General features: G+C 36.8%; 1 protein-coding gene across 1 annotated transcript in view; it reads left to right on the plus strand.

The window, feature by feature from the left end:
• Positions 1 to 18,696, plus strand: part of CFAP58 (cilia and flagella associated protein 58) — a 56,385-nt gene that overhangs the window by 10,138 nt on the left and 27,551 nt on the right. The window contains exons 5-13 of the mRNA XM_079312067.1: positions 552 to 746; positions 2,896 to 3,033; positions 5,153 to 5,312; positions 5,545 to 5,627; positions 6,740 to 6,931; positions 11,172 to 11,333; positions 14,226 to 14,372; positions 17,696 to 17,836; positions 18,135 to 18,358. Coding sequence (XP_079168193.1) covers positions 552 to 746; positions 2,896 to 3,033; positions 5,153 to 5,312; positions 5,545 to 5,627; positions 6,740 to 6,931; positions 11,172 to 11,333; positions 14,226 to 14,372; positions 17,696 to 17,836; positions 18,135 to 18,358 — 1,442 coding nt within the window. The remainder of the gene's footprint in view (positions 1 to 551; positions 747 to 2,895; positions 3,034 to 5,152; positions 5,313 to 5,544; positions 5,628 to 6,739; positions 6,932 to 11,171; positions 11,334 to 14,225; positions 14,373 to 17,695; positions 17,837 to 18,134; positions 18,359 to 18,696) is intronic.

The following is an 18,696-nucleotide window of genomic DNA, read 5'->3' on the forward strand; positions in this document are numbered from 1 at the left end:
AAATATGGGAAAAATTTCCTCTTTCAGAGTTCTCACATAGGAACTTTGAGAGTGGAAAGATTGAACCAGTTGTGAAAATGAACACTGGTCTGACATCTCTCCTTTAATATCGGTGTAGTAAGTGTTTCTGGTAGTCAGAGAGAATAAAAAAAAAAAAAAATCCTAGCAATACAACATCAAGCCCCAATTAATTTTAATGCTGCATTCCAAAAGTACCACTTTGCAAGTAACTTATAACAGTAAAGACATTTGTGCCACTCCATCTCCAGAGGAATGCTTTTATGTTTGAACTGTATCAGACCCTTCTGTCTGAGTGAACTGACTGGTGTTTAACAAATTTTATCATCAACAAATAGGGCCCTCATGCAGAACTTTTTATTTAACTATTAGAAAATGTAATTTCTTTTGAGAAGACCTGGCATATAGTGGTGGTAGCAGTAATATAGAAGCTCTTGTTTATAAAATCAAGCATAGTCAGAGAGGTGAGAGGACATGTTTTCCTGAGTAAAAGGCAGCAGAATTTAAAAGTGTTTTCTTCTCTATAATTTCAGCTTCAGCAAGACATCCAGGTGCGTCAAAATGAGGAGTTACGAGAGGCACGGAAGAAGGAAAAAATGGAGACTGAGCTGAAAAATCTTCTGGCTGAAATAGATAACAAGGAAGCTGAGGTCCAGAAGTTACAGCAACAGATAGAGAATGGCAAAGAGGAACAACTGACAATAGAAAATAATCTCAGAGAGCAGAAGGTAGGGTACATGGCACACTGTATTCATCAGGTCTAAGATTTGAGTAAAATGTGCAATTAAGAAGAAAATGGATTTTCCTGAAAGGAGAGGGAAGGAGTTATTAAGTTATTAAATTTTAATAAACATTTATTTATACATTTATATTAATTTACTAATAAATAAGTATGTATAACTTGCTGACAGATTTCAGATAGATTTCTCACACAAATCAGTAGTGGATTGCAATGATATTGTTCATCTTGAAAAATCACAGCAAATGAGACAGTCTGTGAGGAGCATGGATGATCTATAGGAGCAGAAGACTGCCAGGTTGGACTTCTGACTATATTGCCAGTTTTGCTATTGATTGTGTCTAGTGGCATTGGTAAAATAATTTTACCTCCATCCCCTTTCTTCTTTTTCACAATAATTTTTATCTGCCTCTCAAGCCTGTGAAAGGGCAAGGAACTGTCTTCATAAACCTTTTTGATTGATTTTCCTCATTCTGTTTCTAAAAACTTTATGTGGACATGGCCTAACATAGTGTTCTGCAAGTGTGTGAATTTTCAGGTTTTCAGTCCATTTCCCCTGACTTTGAGAAACTCTCAGAAAAGCAATTTCAGTAAATGGCAGGGGCGATCTCATCACTGTAAACCAGTCCTACCTCAAGGGAAACTTCCTTGTGAGTTGTGTGTATCTTGTAAATTTATGACTTTTATAGCTTTTTCTTCCCTTTTGGTCCCTGAATTTGAGAAGGTAGAAGTCTGTACCAATCTTTAGTCAACACAAAGTCTTAATAAACTACTCAACATAAAGAGATAGAGAGAAGACTTGATTATTTCTCTGAATATTGCTGATTTGATGCAGCTTTTGAGGGCAGCTCCATCATCTGCCATGGCAATCACATTGTATATGCAATTCCTGGCTCTCTTCCATTCTTCCTCCTTTTTACATTCTCTTTCAGCCTTTCAAAGTGTAGATTTTAGGGACATTCAATTATCCAACCTGTCTTGGAAACCAAGAGTTCACATAAAGTGCAGTGTGTGGGCTAATTAGCCAGACTTCTGCATTGTGTGTCTTGCCTGTGCTGCCTTCAAGGTGTTTGTGAAGGCCTTGAATGGTCTTTTGCTAGAAGTCTGTCCAAAACACAGAAACAGAGGTTATCCAACTCTGCAAAGATCAGAGTAGAGATCTTCAAAAGAAGGTGACACAGCTATTGCAATTTGAGGTTATTGTCTCAATTAAATTGTAGTTGTTTGTGATGCCTGCTATTCTTTTATTCTTATTCTTATTTTATTAGAAATTTCTAATGAAATAACCTTTTGTGCATGACATTGAAAATGGTTTGGCACAACTGCTATAAGCCTTATCCCACCCCTGTCCAAAACTGAATAAAGGATTGCTTGAAACAGTGTTATCCTGACATTTGCAATATAAAAAAGAGTATTCCTTGTTTTTACACTAGATTCTACTTCTCTTCCTTTAATATTTTATAAGGACACAAAATATATTGACTTCATCAAGAGTGAAAAATATGATGGTTGTTATTTCCTCATTTATATCTGTAATATCTGCAAGGAAATTTCCAACAAGCAGAAGATAAATCTGGTAGCTCCAGTATTGAAATATATGTTCTGTACAGAAACCACAAAACCACTATTCCAGATGTTTAACTGAAGAAAATTAAAGAGCAAAGTGCTTTGTCCTGTTCTCAGCAAACCATGTACCCAGAGAAATGTTTTCAGCACATTAATGTAAGATGCTTGCTCATGAAACAGCCCTCTGCTGATTGAAGTGATCTGAATCTCATACTCATTTTCTGTAATTGTATGTAGCAAGCTTGATTTTATGATGGCTGCCAAATGCCTAACAAGAATTAAAATATATATCTACCACCTGCAATAGAGGCCTGCTAAGCTTCCAGAAAAAAAAAAAAAAGGACACTGGATGTGTTGTTCATTAGAAATTATGATTTCTCCATATCATCATGACCATGTATCATATTTAGTAATATTAGTAATTTCATCAACAGTGAAGACTGGTTTTTGAGCAGACAACAGTCTGCAGCAGCTTTTATCTCCTGGGTAGCAAGAAGGTTCTGTGTTCAGGTGTATGTAGATATTGTAATGAGATTTGGAAGAATTAATAGGTTTGTTTTTTAATCTAACAGATCTTGAATGAAAAAGCTGGTAAGGAACTTGAGCAATTGAAGATGAAATATCAGAAGCTTTCACATGAGAGTGAGCAGCAGAATGCAATGATTGGTGATTGGATCAAGGACATCGGTCAGAAGACGGCACAACTGAAAGTAAGTTCCAGAAGGTGCATCCTACCAGCTGTATAATTCCAATGACACCTTAGCACTTGGGACAGGGATAACTTCAGTTCTTGTTCTGAAAGTTCCCATAGGTAGTTTTGGAGGAAATGTAAATGGTTTTCAGGAATAGATCTGGCTGATGCTGGATGCCATTCTTTCTGTGGCAGTACCGTGGTCATGGCAGTCTCCAACCCTCTCATCTGATAATGTAGCACCTGTTCTTCTGGAGGAGTTGTTTCATAAAACACATGAACCAAAATGCTCAACACACTCTGTTCATAAAGAATATGTAGTCACAAACATGGAGTCTCTATCCAATCCTGAGATCTTCAAATAAGAACAATTACTTTCTTACAATGATTAATGTAATTTGAATTTTGTCAAAATCGATTGAAAAATGTTAATAAATTACAACATTGGCATCCTGGGTAGTTTCCACTGAAGGGAATTGCTTTCAACACTAAAATTTCTTCCCCCCGCAGTATTGGTTGAGAAAATAAAATATTAGCCAAGATGGTGTTTACTTTGAGATCTAAATGGTTTTGTTGCCTGACTTCACATTACTTAACAGTCATTTTATACAACTCAGAAGCAGATGAGTTTCAGTGGAGGAAGAATGAAAGGATTCCTGTATATTCTTTTTAGAGTACTTTGAGAGCACTTGACAAAGGGTAATGGACAGATGTTGGATGCTATTATGCTATTTACCATATCTTGCATTTTGTGCCACCATTGGGGTTAAAACACTAAACATTAGAAAATTTTGGTATAAAATAATTATCTTTGTGAGTTTTATTGGATATAACTAATTCACCTAAATAAAAAGCTTGTTTGCCAACAGAGGCTGTTAGTCTGATAGAAACTAACCCTTGGCAGATTAAAAACTCAGTTCACAACTAATACAACATAGATGATTCTGATTTGGATCCTTAATGGAGGATGATAAGAGCTTTCTTTCTGTTGTATTTTATTAGGCAAACTGAAGACTGTTTTTCTCGCCTATTGGAAAAACAAATTAATGCCTTTTCCAGGTTATCCAGTTTTATAATTACCAATACCATCATTGTTTAAAACTTTACAAACATGACTTACATCTGGGACTTTAGAGTGTCTGAGGATGTTGATTCTATTATCTTGTCCTGATTTCAAGAAAAGTTGATGGAACTTTTAGATTCATGCACATGGACTTCTGGGAGCAAAAAAAAATAGGTGATACTGCTCAGTTAGTAGTTAAGCTAGCTGCTGAAGCTTAAGAGTCCTAGTCATGATCTGGGGTGCAGTTTTTGTAAGGAGTGTGCCTTCAATACCATGCTCTGTGCTGGGCAATGTGAATTGTCAAAGTACTCTTAAAGCTCTTGAAGGTTATTGTAGTAAGAACTGAGGAGATTCCCATTCTCCCAGAGGATGCTTCATAGCAGGATTCCCCTTCTCACAGAATCAGTATCTGAGGCTGTAAGTGGAACACTGTAGTCTGTGATGGCTGTAAAACCTAGCAGTGGCACTGAATTATACAAAGTTATACTTACTTCTTAAAAGGAAAAAGACTGATTGCTGTTGTGATTATTGGTTATGTTTCCCAGTAACCAGTTATGCATTATTTTGATTGATTATATTTTTCCTCCATTGTATAGCAAGTGAGACAGACTCCTTATTTTGCTTTTCCTTTAAAACCATAGGCTATAAAAAGAGATAGGGATAATACATAGCTGCTATTTAGGGCCATGCAATCAGACCACAGTACAGATACCTTTCTCCTCACTAGTCGCTAGTGACTATTCATTTATTCACATTTCATTTTCAAATGAAAATTGAGCTGCCTGTTTGTAATCTGCTGGACTAATTGTGTAGTGCTGTGTGAGGCTTACAGCTGGAGGTTCTTTACTGATCATCTTCAGCCCTGAAGTGTAAGATTTGATTACCATTTTCCTTTCCCAAGCTGGCTTTGTTTAAATTAGTCTAAATATTGTCCAATTAGCTAATTCTGTTTCTGCAGCTGACCCACAGCACTCACATGTTTTCTTCCTGAGTTTCATGGAATAAAAATAAAAAGCATTTTCTTCTTTCTTTCTGTGGATGCTTTCTTTCCCCTTTCCTTGTTGCTGTTGTGTAGGAGGCACAGGATGAAGCAGCTCAGATGCGCGTTGAAATTTCAAAGCTGAGCAAAGTGAGAGATGTTCTCCAGAATAAGCTGCGTACTGCAGAGGAACAAAAAGTTGATGCAGAACATGAAAAAAACATGCTAAAAAATCAAATAATCAGACTGGAAAAAGGTAGGTGCCTAAGACACAGGTGAATCTGTTTTCTGAGTTCTTCTAAGTTATTATAGGTACCCAAAGAAGTATTAACATCAGCTGATATGTAGGGTTGTAAAACCTGTTCACAGTTAATTGAACAGGTTATGTAATGTCAAGGCTTTGAAAAAAGCCCAGTGAATTGTTTCTGCATTTTTAACAGCTGTACACTTTGAACCTGGAATTCATTGTGTTTCCTCTTTTTCTCTAGAGTTGGAGACAGCCAAAAAGCAAGCAGAGACTGACAAGAGAACCGCGGATGGGCTTGTGAGGGAAAGGGACATGCTAAACCAGGTGAATTTGCATTGGTCATATTGATAAGCCTCACAGCTTGAGAATGAAATGCCTCTAGCTTAAACATTCACAGCAACACAGAAGTGTAGAGTACATCATGTTAAGTTAAAGCCTTCAGATTTCTTTAAGCATGTGCATAAATTACTTATTTTCTGTGCTCTGAAATAACGGTAGTATCCTTAAACGCAGATGTCTAAGTTTTAACTTGTAAACCATCAGGGAGTTCAACCTGCAAACCTATTATTTGGTGTCCGAAGAGTTTGTTACATCTGTGCTTTTACACTCTGTATCTTATGAAACTTAGTACTAATCCAGGCAAACTGAGTTCTTGCTAACAAAAGAACAGCCAGAGTGTTGATATGCTGTGTAGCAGCTCGAGTAGCAATCCTTGCTTTTAGATCTGTTTCTTATACTGGTCATTTCTCATCAGCCCAAGGTTCTTGTATTGCAGTATAGCATCTCATGTTTATGGGCAGTCCTGAAGTGTTATCTACTAAATTCAATGCTAAAGATGATTTCTGACATTCTTTATTTGGTGTAGACTCACTATCCTGTGTCTTGAATCTAGCAGAGGCTAGACAGGTAACAAATATTTTTTTGTATAGGGAAAGAAATTTTGAGGTGGGACCGGGAGGCTAATTTTGTAAAGATGATATGTTGATGTTTTCTGATCTTTATGCAAAATTTTAAAGTAAGTTTAGTTAATTTCAGGCTTGAACTTTCTATTTAAAACATGAGAAAGTAGTCTATTTGGCTTTGTTATTAATGCTACTGGCTATTGGCATGTTTTACAATCAAAATGCCTTAAAGCTGGTAAGGATTTTCCAGTCGTTAGTTATATCCACTCGAAAACAATCCTGTCAATTTTATTCTTTGTATTGCAGACACTACTGTTTTGACTTGAAATCAGGAAAATGTCTGTTTAGCAGCTGTGCTGGAGATTTTGTTTTATAAATCAAATTTAAGGTTCAAGTATTTCACCTGAACAAATTAGATAAGAAATAATAACATTGGAAAGTCTGTAATCCACTTCGACAATGACATGCTTTTGTCATAGTGGTGACAATGTTGCATTTTCAGCTCAAGACTCATTATTTTTTTGTTCCCTTTAGAGCTTGATCAAAGCTATAAATGCTACTCAGAAGCAGATAGATTTGGTGAAGCTCCATGAACAGTCAAAACAGAACTTGGAAACAGAAATCCACGGTTATAAGATAGAAGCTCAGAAACAAAGGAAGATTATTTACCAATTGGAGAAGGAAAGAGAGAGTTTCATCAATGAAACAAGTGAGCTCAAGGAGAAGGTAGGAACAGCTCTTTGTGCGAGGAATTCTTTTCTGTCTTACTCTCAGAGCTGAGAAGATGATACATTAACTTTCTAACATGCCAGTAAGAGAAAGCTTGGATTGGTGGTCTTCATTCAATGTACAAGTATTTCTTGTTGTCAGTACATGTTGCCTGCTACTGCTTCAGCTCTCTCTAGGGAAACTTTATCAATGGGAGAGAGAGACTTATTAATTCTGTGAGAGACTTGGAGTCCAGCCATGTATTGCTCTTATTCAGCAGTCAGTTGGGAAATGAAGCTAGGGCTGGAGTTCAAACCAAAGCCTCTTGACTTCTTATACATAAGTCCCACAGTTGAAATTCTCATAGGCAGTTGGAAGTTACACCTTGATTGTCCTGTCTTATCTGCAAAGGACCTTATCTTGCATGCGACCAGTGTCCTAAAATTGAGGGCAGTGAGAGCTAACAGTGCTCAGCATCTTTGTAAGGTACTTAACATTTTGAAGGCTTGCTCCATTATGTGAAAACATCTCAGCATGTTCAAGATAGACTGCAAAACAAGTTTTCCAGGAGCAGCTGCAGAGGAATACTGCATAGAATTTATGCTGCCTGCTGCCCATTACTATGTCTAACTTTATTCCTGGTAGAGTAAAATCAGGAACATGTTTTTAACCTGTTCCATTAATTGCTGAGTATCACATAGGAGAGCCCTCCAAGGAGCTCATTGATTTACTGAGATTAACTTCCAAGCAGTTTCAACTCAAAAGTTATTCACTATCTTTTCACAGTAAAATTATCCTTCCAACTTCATGTGACCAGGGGCTTTTAAATCATTTTGGAATTGTATATGCTCCATTGCCTGGAATACCTCTTGTCATTTCCTTGTAAATAATATTCCACAAAGTGAGATTTGTCTTTGTTGCAAAGTCATATTTTGCTTCTTTCCCTCATAGTGCATTTCTAACAGTGTAGATATGAGTTAAGAACATTGTAAACTAGGGCCGGAGAGTAATTCATAACACTCAGAACTACAAGGCTCTTTCTTTTAATTCTGTTTGGGGTTGCCCATATTATTTTGAGGGTGAGAATGACTAGTGTTTGCTTGCTTACTTTTTCTTTTTTTTCCCCTGACACTTTGGGTGTAAATTTTCTATCACTTCTTATAAGGCAGAGGCTCAGTAAATGGCTTATGACACGTGAGCTGTTTGTATAATCATGCCTGCATTGTGGCTGAAAGTTTCCAAGGGACTGGCAGGCTTCCTTGGCTCACCAAAGGGGCACTTTCTGGCTCCTGCTTACAGGTGAAGAGCAGCAAAGCAGTTTTGATCACAGGAATATGTGAGAATCAGTCTTGTTCTTCACGTCCAAATGTAGGGTAGGAGGACATAGGATCAGGATTATTATGCAAACAGGTAATATTTAGGTTCACTGTTTGACCTATTCAGACTTGAGAAGCTGTGTCAAAACTACAGGAGTCATTTCACAGCTGGTGGGGAATGAGCTACTGATGGCAGTAAGGCTATGGCCAGCCAGTGCTCTTCATCACCCTTTGCCACCAACCTGGTTTTGCAGGAGTTGCACCCCACCTTTAGAATTGCATAAGAGCTGGAAAAGAGCCGAACCCATCTGAGTCCAGAGATGCAGCCATACTGGCTCTGAAAGCTGTCTGGCTATTTATAGCAGCACATACTCTACAGAGCTGCAGAATTAATTCATCTTTCAAAATCAGTTACTATTAACTGATGAACAGAGTCAGCAAAGTTATATACACAACAGTAAAATATTTTTGGGGTGAGAATTCATGCATGACTTCCTCTTCTAACTGTTGCCTTGGCTGACTGCTTATTTTCAAGTCACTGCCACTTGTTGAAAAGTCTTCTAGATTAGCCAGCACAAGTGAGAAAAAACATCTGTTCTTTGGTCGTTGTTATGTAGCCTGTATTACTGAGTGCAACTTTTAGCAAATGTTTTCCTTTTGGAATTGAAATTCTTCAATTATGAAATGTTGGTTTCTCTGTGTAAGGTTTAGGCTGCTGAAAAGGAGGCAGTGAAGTATACCTTTCAGTCCCATCTGAAACTGTTCCCTGGCTGTGTTTTCTGAAGGGTCACAAAACCAGTCTTTAATATGTTGACTTTTTTCAAATAAAGCTTTTTAAAATGTTAACTTTACAGTTAACAACCTATCCAGGAAAATGAAAGGAAATATTTCCTATTTAAAATTCACATAATCTTTTGGAAAATATGATGTTCAATAGGCATATCATTAAGGCCATGGCAGCACTTCCTGGAGTGGTTAAAAATGAATAAGCAAATAATGACAGCACCATTACTGGCATATTGAATAGGTTCATAGAACTGAACAAGTATCCAGTAGTAGATGATAGTGAAGTGTACAGATAAAAAAGCTATGAGGCTAGAGGAAAAACTATGACTACCAAGTCCTATATGCTTAGCTTTGGGCCCTCATTGCCAAATCTGAGAGGTGTAGGGTGCCTATTGATACATTGGGAATTGAGGATGCTCAGCCTCCCATGGGGCTGTGTTGTGAAACATTGCATGTATCTTTTCTGTATTTACAATAGAGAATTATTTGGGTTTAATCATTCCTGAAAAAGCAAAGTCAGCATCTAGCATAACTCAGAAAACTGTCCACAATCTTATTGCACTTATATTGTATCAGAACCAAGTAAAACACTTACAAATGCAGTGACCTACTTTCAAATCTTACTCCAGCCTATGATCACCCTAGTGCAGATAGAAAACTTGCCTTATTGATTTCTGCTCCATGCTATTACTATTGGCAAATTGTTTAAACAGCAAAGGAAAAGGCTGGAGTGGGTTATAAACTGGGACTGTGCTTTGGTATTGCATTGTAATCAGTTTCTGGGATCACCTGAAGTCAGCTACTATGTGCTGGAATTGTATTCCTGCTTCTGTAATAAGATTTTTGATACTTAGCTATCCCCTATCTTCAAAGTTGGTTGGAGACACCTGGTAGAATATTTAATTATTTATGCTCCTGTCCCATAGTTAGACTTCCCCAAGGCTTTACTGCTGAGGAAGGGACAACAGTGTAAAATGCAAACTTTGCACTTATTGTCTATTTGATGCAAACCTTTGTTTTCTTCTTCTGCTTTGACATACAAGCATGAATTTTAGCCCAAACCTTTTCTTTCAAAAGTGGAGTCAGAAGAATGGGATATGAACTTAATTTGGGAATGGTCTCTCCTGGATTTTGTCTGTATGATTCCTCAGCTTTTTTATAATACCTAATTTTTTTCCCTAGCTTTAAGGATGGCATTTTCTCCTCCTGGGTAGTAAACCTGGTAAACTGTGTTCTTAATGTGTGTGCTCCTTAGTATTATTTTATTTCATATTTTTTTGTTATGCTGAATTCTATATGAATGCTGTTTCCTTGAGCTCCTCAATTTTCAGCTTTGTATAGCAGGAGAAAGGTTCTTGCATTTTTGAAGAAATAATTTAGAATCTCATCATAATGATCAGCAACTATTTGTATTTTTGCCACTCTAACATAGCAATTATGTATTGTTATGGTACTAACTACTTAATAAAGGTGTCTATAAAATTTTGCATTTTTTATTTATTGATACTGCATGTGATCATCTTCTTTCTATGGTCTACAATACTCCATTCTTCTTAGGTAATCTAAACATAATTATTTCTAATCTTTCATAGAAGCAACTAATGGTGATTACCTACTTATTTAGAGCAATTTTAAGTTACATTAACTGGCTTTCTTATTATAGTCATTATATATGAATAGTTTGTGATCCTCAACTGTTTGTAGTCATGTGTTCATTAAAAATTGGGTTGTTACTATTTTAATTCATCTTATAATACAGCTGGCATCCAAAACAACATCCAAAATCTAGGTTTGCTTCATAAATAAGTGAAATCTATTCTTGATGGAAACTGTTTATGTTGATTTTATTGTGCTCACTGTCTGGTGGTATTTTCTTTCAGTAGCTTGTTGTTAAATTAAATATGTGCACCTCTATACATTTTGGTCTTGAGTAAAACCTAGGTATCAGATTAAAATGCAATTTTGTCCCAGATAAGCAAGTCAGAAGAGGTGAAACTTGTATTTGGACTGGAGTAATTTTCAGCTGTAGTTAAAACTGCTTATCACAGCAATTTGAACTTATCATTTTAGAAGAAAATCACAAACTTTGTCCCATCCTTCAAATCTTGTGATGATGGTTTAATCATGTTCATTTCTTTCCTTTCATTTTGCTCCAGGTCCTCCTTCACATGAAAGATCTTGAAATGCATCAGTTGCAGATCTGTGACTATGAGAAGGAAATAGAAATGCAAGTGGCTAAATTAAAACAGCAACAAAAACTTTGTGAAACTCTGAGAACAGAGAGGACCATGTACAGTGAAAATCTGATTGAAGCTAAGGTAGAAGGATACATTTTTTTTCTTTTGTTTTTCTCTCTGCTCTTGTTTTTTTTTTTTGTGATTTAATTTTAATTTGTTAAAGGGAATCTCAGTGGATCAATGGCAGAAGTGGCTTCTTCATTCCTGCAGATTCTGGGGAAATGAATGTTTTAGGTCCCTGAAGTTTTATCTACACCATTTGTATTTGGACTGGAAATAGGAGTCCACAGTCATCATGTGGAAATATCCCTCCTTCAAACCATGCATAAAATCATGGTACACTGGAGCCACAGAATTATAAAGCCATCCTGCCTCCAGTCTGTTTCATCCCTTTAGGAGTTGTATGCATGTATGTGAAATAGGGTATAAGAGGAATAAGATTGCCTCCTTAGCCCTGAATGAGTATGCACATTACTGTGAATAATGATTTAGGAAGCAGAGGGAACACTTTCCCAGCTGAAGTGAAATTTTCTGACAAGAACCAAATGCTTCCACCTTGCTTGTTTCTTTCAGAGAGTCATTTTCCTCAGGGGATGATTCTTTCCATTCATATCTCCTCCTTGGGGATTTCACTAGCAATACAAGAAGAAGAGAGCATACCACTTAAGAATATATTCTGTTATTTTGATGTAAAGAGTATTGTATAGTATTGTAGAATACTATGCAAATCCTATTGTAATTGGCAGACATTGGAACCCTGGATAGCTGTCATTTTAAGCTTTGAGTTATTTCCAAATATGTATTTATGACATAAATATATATAGTAAATTACAAATTTATAGTTAGGTTTGAATAAGTAGGTGTTTTTTTTAAGAACCACATAGGAATGAACTGTCAACATTCCTAAGCAGCTGTGTGTTGAATTTTATGAGGAATGCACCATTTTGCCATTTATGTGGAATACATTTCTTGACCTTAGTCAGCCTCTCTCTCATCAGTGGATGCAGTGTTAGGATTCTGGCTGCTCCCAACCAATCTCTCAGGAAAAATAAGGTTGAAAAATCACAATGCTGATTTTTTTCCTAGTTATTTTTATTTTAAAACACACAAAATAAATTTGGTTATTTATATAGAATGAACATCTATGTGCTGAGTTAGAAAATGGAGCAGCCTTTTGGTTTTTGGGTTTTGAATGTTGTATAGGTGGTAACACTATGCTGTTCACAGTTCCAGTTGTTAGAGGCCAATGTTTAGAGTTTAATAGCTTACTTGTCATATTACAAAATTCTTTTAGCAAGTCTTGTATGAGAAAATAGCTGACCCCAAAAGATCTTTTGTCCAAGGTATTGTTATGTTTAGCAATGAGAAAAATAGGTATTCAATGTTCAGTAACAGGTCAGCCAGTCAGGAGACAAAAAAAGAGGGTTGTTTTAATTGTGGCAAAGTCTTTCTCATTTTTGGAAGTAAAATTTACATAAGCTTGTTTAGATAAATCTGGATTCAAGTATTTTTGGATTGCTTGATGTGAAATTATCACATGCCCATCTTGCCAGTGGTCTCCAGAGTACCATAATATTAAAATCATTAAAATGGAAAAGGCATCCTGGCAAACTGCTATTATGATATAAATAGATGTAATAAACGATGTATATATATAAATATATATATATTATATAAATACCCACTGCTTTTATCCTGAGGATTTCTTTTGGTGTTAAAAGTTCATTTATTTAAGCAAGTAGGTTAGGAGATCAGTTTGTAAAATTATGTATTCTTACTGTTCTGAATTACATAAAGAATTAAGAATGTATTTGGGTGTGTCTGGGCTCTGTATGTTAAATCTCTGTCATATTTTGTAACACTAAAGAGATTTATAGGCTGTGTACCAAAGACAGTTTTTAATAACTTTTGCTTTCAACGAAAGTGGCTGAATGTGCAAACAGCTGGGCCTGGTGACATATTGCTGGTAATCAGTACTTTCTCTGTGCTGTTTGGGTGAAGACTGCCATAACTCAAGATCTTGCTTAGCTATGTTATGCACTTCATGCAAGAAAACATCCCTCATTTGTCAAGTAAGTCCACACAATGATGGATAGTGCTGCAGGAGCTTTAAGCTACCCTGGTTTGGTACTGGAAGAGGATGTATTCTCATGAGAGATTATAATATCTTCTCTGTGAGGTGGTAGGTTCTAGCAGAGGAGTAATAGCCTCTAAAGCTCTTTCATTGCATCCAGAAGAACATGTCTGTCTAAGCATTGACTCTGTTAGCCTCCATTCCATGGCATAGCATGTGGAGCCACTGTGCTGAGCTGAAATGCTAATTTTGTACAGACAGGCATCTTTGTGCTGTGAGTAGAAGTATTCCTATTGACCTGATCTCTCTTCATTGCTACCAGCCTTTTTGCTCTATGTTTGAGCTTAAAGTATATATTAAATATTTTCACAGAGCCTTCTCAAACACTGAGCCCTCTTTTGCACTTTGCACCTCTGTGCAAGTTAGCATATATTGGTATCTTAATAAAGGCTATGTTTGCTTGCACAAAACCAGCTTCTCTCCAAAGATTTGTGCCCAACTATGTATGACCTTACTGGAAAAGCATGTTATTAGAAGCATAAAAACAGATGGATGTGATCAGAATCTTAAGGATTTGGATTGACTGCTAGTTCTCATAATGTGAACAGCACTTTAAATTAAATGTCTTATTAAACTCATGATTGATGGTCATTATTTTTCTCAGTGTATCTTTTAAAGGTTTTTTGTATTGCAATGTCATGCTGGCATAAACAAAAAAATGTTGTTTAATGAAACTGTTTTATTCTGTTGGATTAAAAAGTGATGTCTTACAGTAGGCACAACAGATCTATTTTTATGTACCATGGCTACATTTTCCAACATCTAAATAGCCTGAACTCCCCAGCACAAACAAGTTCTTGCTTTAACCCTCTCTGTGATCACACTTCCTATTCCATTAGGATGAGGTAGCAGAAATGAACATGAAACTGAAAAGTGCCACACGTCAGGTGGATCAGTTGAAAGAGGAACTCAAAGAAAAGGATTTAGCCCTTGAGAAAGCACGTGTGCAATGCCAGCAGTCAGAGGATGAGAAAGAGTCATTGAAAGTAAGACCCTTGACACAGATACTTTCTTGCAAATGGTGGATTCCATGATTTCACAGACTGCATTGTGTTCTGACCTATGGTAGTTCTTTTGCTGTATTTTAATAAACTATTCTGTAATTGAAACACAAGATCTCAGTACCCTTTAGAGATACTAGTTGCAGAAATATGTGTATCTGACAGATTTAATCTCTGCCTTTAATTATAATGAAATAGTCCTGAATTGTCTGCTGAAAACTTTAAATCTCTTGGTGACTGAATATTTTTTACTAAAAAGTACCATTTTGCTTGCAGAAATGCTGCTTTTGTGGATAAACTGATTCTAACATACTTTTTAATGTAGACCCTTATAACTCAACTTTTAAAGAACTTTTTTCTTACTACTGTTTTTAAGTGCAAACCCCATTATATTGAACAATGTTGTATTTCTATGTAACTATCAAGCCATAGTCTTTTGGGAGTTAGGCAGTGCCTTATAGTAGGTCCCTATGGAATTAAAGTTATTTTAATATTGTGGTATAAAGCAGCAAGAATCTGTCTTAAATCAAAGGAAATCTGAGCTTGAAGCTTGGGTTCTTCTCAGTGCTGGCTGCAGCCCATCCTTAGATAAGATGTTAGATTTGTGATGGTATCTCAACTCAATTTGCTGTACTCTGAAAAGATTTATGGAGTTGTGTTCATGGGAGTTTATTTTTAATCTTCACTAAGCACTAAGAAAAAAAACTGCAAACAATACCCCCAAAACCCAAAAGTTCCCTGTCACTTTTCACAGTGTTTTCTTTTGTCAATTTATTGCTTTGCTTCACTGACTCCTTGAATTTTCAGCCTCTCAGCACATTACAGTTATGAGAAGATGTCAATAGGGTTTTGTGAAAGGGTGATGAATTTGTATTCTTGTACCTGATCTGTCTCAGAGATGTTCTTTCAGTGATGGAGAAATCAAACAGCCTCTCCTTCCCTGTGTGCAGCTTTCTGCCTTAACTAGTCCCCAATTCTGTCTCATCAGCTCAGAACTGTCTGCCATTTATTTGACAAACATATGATTGCTGCATGGTTTACCCACTCAATTATTCACCAGCAAGTTTGTCCATACACTGACAGGACATTTCTGACTTGCTTCAGGGCATTGTGGTCTTCTACCTGAGTGCCACTGCTGAGTAAACCAGAAGAGAGGTCAGAGGGAGCTGATTGTCACGGGCACAAAGGAACCCAATTACTTGTGTTGCAAGCCAGCATCAATTTATGCTGTTTGCTCTGATGTGAAGGAAATAAAAAAGCTATTCTTGGGAAGTAAGTTTAAAGAATGTGCTAAATCACAGAGGACTGGGATTCATAGGAATGAGGTTATACAGACATGCTCAGATGGCATAAAGGCCTTAAAATATCTAATCATGGTAAAGCCAGTACAATGCATCTTTTGACTTCAGTTGACCTTCATGCAGGGCTGCAAGTTAGAGTTGTTTGATGAAGGATCTGAATATTGGAAAAAAATCTATGGTCCTCGAGAATGGAGCTGCTGGCAAATCAAGTGCTTTGTATAATTTTGTAGATCTTTATGCATATTTTTTGTTAGCATTTTCTGGAAATCCAAATATAAAATCTGACTTGTTATTTCAGCGTTCTGTGTTCAGTCCCAGTTACAACTTCCATAAAACTCCTGTTTTCCTCCCACCTCTAGTATAGTATACCAATAAAAGTATCACTTGCACTAATATTTCAGAATCCAAACAAGATTTAGTTTGAGTTTGATTTGAGGTAATGGTATAGGTCCCATACATGTTGTTTTTTTCTTGCTGACTGTTCTTCAGTTCTTACAAATTCTCTGAACCAACTTCAAGTGAGCCATGCTGATTTACAGCAGTTTCAGACATGACCATTTTTCTGCTTGCACAGTGGCTGTTTTTATTAATTTCCTTTTCTCTTACCTGATGTACCCAGACCCTCATACTGTGATTCTGAGCATATTTATCTAACTAAAAATCCTTGTGTGGCCTTAGGTATTTATGTTTCACACTATACAAGGCAGTTCAGATTTATTTTATCTGAATGCATTCCAGTGAGATTTGTCTATATGAGTGTTTTCTGACCACATCTATTGCCACTTCTTGTTTACAATTCATATTTTTCTGACATAGGAAGACCATAGAATTGTGATCTATTAAAAAAATATTTTCCAGCAATGCTGAACACATGAGCAGTTTTACATTACTGGGCAGCTTTTGTAGAGTGTTGATTGTATTTCAGAATGAGGTGACTTGCATTTTTATTCAGCTGATGAATTCTGATGAATATCTCACACTGACTAAGAGAGCTAAGGAAAATGAAAATTTTATTAAGGTAAATAAGAATGGAACAAGCTATTTTATTATGATGATGATGAAACTGTTTCTGTCTTAAATCAATGTTTTTTCAGGTGCAGCCTTCTTCACAGTCTCATGCTTTCAGCACTGGATGATGCTTGTTCCCAAAAGGCTGCAGGAACATCATATTTTATAAGGGTTAGAGTTGTGGCAAAGTCTTTGAGCTGAGGCTTGAATGTTTACATATCTATGAAAATCAGCTGTGGTCAGGTAGTTCCACCTTGGCTCTAGTAGCCTAGCAGTGATAAAAATTTCTAATAATCCAGGAAGACCCTATTATTTTTGATCTACACCTTTGAATTATAGTTTTTGTGACAGTGAGTTAGAATGACTGGGCACATTCCAGTGTTAGTTTGGGTTGGTGCTGTGCAGTTTCTGTAGCAGTGCATTGCTCCTCCTTGCTTAGGGACAGTCCCTCTTTTCACAGTCTTCCTCATTTACACATCCACTAAACAAAGTGCTGTGGCTCTTACATTTTGCTGTTTCCTTTTTGGTTGCCACCAATTTTATTCCAGTCTGAAACCTTTCTTGAGCTGATGTTGCTTTGCATTGCATAGCAGAGATTGTTGCCCTTTTCAGCAAGGTGAGTTGATCTTTCTCACATCCCAGACTGACTCTGAATAACAACTCCACTGAGAAGCTTTCTAAATATGTGCTGTATAATTGAAAAAAAATTAAACGAGGCATGCCTGAATTACAACTTGAACCATTGTCATAGGTAAAAATACTTTCAAATTTCTATTTTGCATAAAACAATTACATTAAAATAGTATTGACAGTATTTTTTTATGGGTCTTCTTCTTTAGGGTGATTTTGGTGATTAGTTCTTAGTAACTATCAAAATGTGTACCTCTCAGGAAGGTGAAAGCATGTATAAAATACTTTTAACTAACTCTTAATTGAAGGTTTCTGTAAGGGGAAGTTACTAATTAACAGTTGTTCACTTATATTCTTTATCTCCATCAGGCTGAACTGCTTAAGATCACTGCACAGGCTCAGGAAACCAAAGTCTATATTGCAAATCAGGAGGCAGAAGGGAAAAAACTCTTAAAAATTATTGCTGAAGCTGATGCAGAGCGACTGAAGCAGAAGAAGGAATTTGACAATGTAGGAATCCTAACCTGAGTTAGTTCAAATACCCTGTATTCTGTTCCCTCATTTGCCCAGTGTATTTTTAAGATGAATGTGGGAGTACTAAAGCTTTGTAATGCCATTAAACCAAAAAGTTAAGACACTGAAGTGACTGAAATCTGTAGTTTGTACTATAGGGGAAATTATTAACTTCTCACCATATTTCTTTAATTAATAACATGTACCTGATTTGGGTGATACAAGTGTCATCGCGATGGTGCAGGATAGTGTGAAGGAAGCCTGGCTGAGTTGTGTCTTTGGCCTGTGCCCACAGGTGCTCTGTGAGAGACATGCCCTGGGCACGCAGCTGGTTCGGCGCAATGCCGAGGTGGCGCTGCTCTACGAGAAGATCAAAATCCAGCAGGCCATCCTAAACAGGGGCGAGCACGAGTACCGGCAGAGGATGGAGGACATGCGGGTCCTCCAGCTGCAGATCAAAAAACTCCGCTGTGAGAAGGGAATACTTGGCAAGAGTGTGGCGAATGTGGAGGAGCTCAGGTAGGAAACCCAGCGGAATACATTTCCATGATTTTGTGTTTCAGACAAAAAAATGTGGTTTATACATAGTAAAGGCTTGTATCAACGAGCATTATACCTTGGAGGACAGATTTGTTTGGTTTGACTTCAAACACAGACTGGATTAAATTCATTAAACAACTTAGCAGCAATTAGGAAAATTGAAATGTAGCAATGAGGGAAAAAGAGATCTTGGCCAAAGTTGCAATAGTTTCTATATTTCCCATTGTACTGTGAGTTACTGCCTACAGAATAAACCTGACAGCAGCAGAAAAGGTGTTCATAGTCCAGTGAGCTACTTAGTGGTACAATGGTACAAA

This window comes from Erithacus rubecula (genome assembly GCF_903797595.1).
Source record: "Erithacus rubecula genome assembly, chromosome: 9".
Taxonomy (NCBI): Eukaryota; Metazoa; Chordata; class Aves; order Passeriformes; family Muscicapidae; genus Erithacus; species Erithacus rubecula.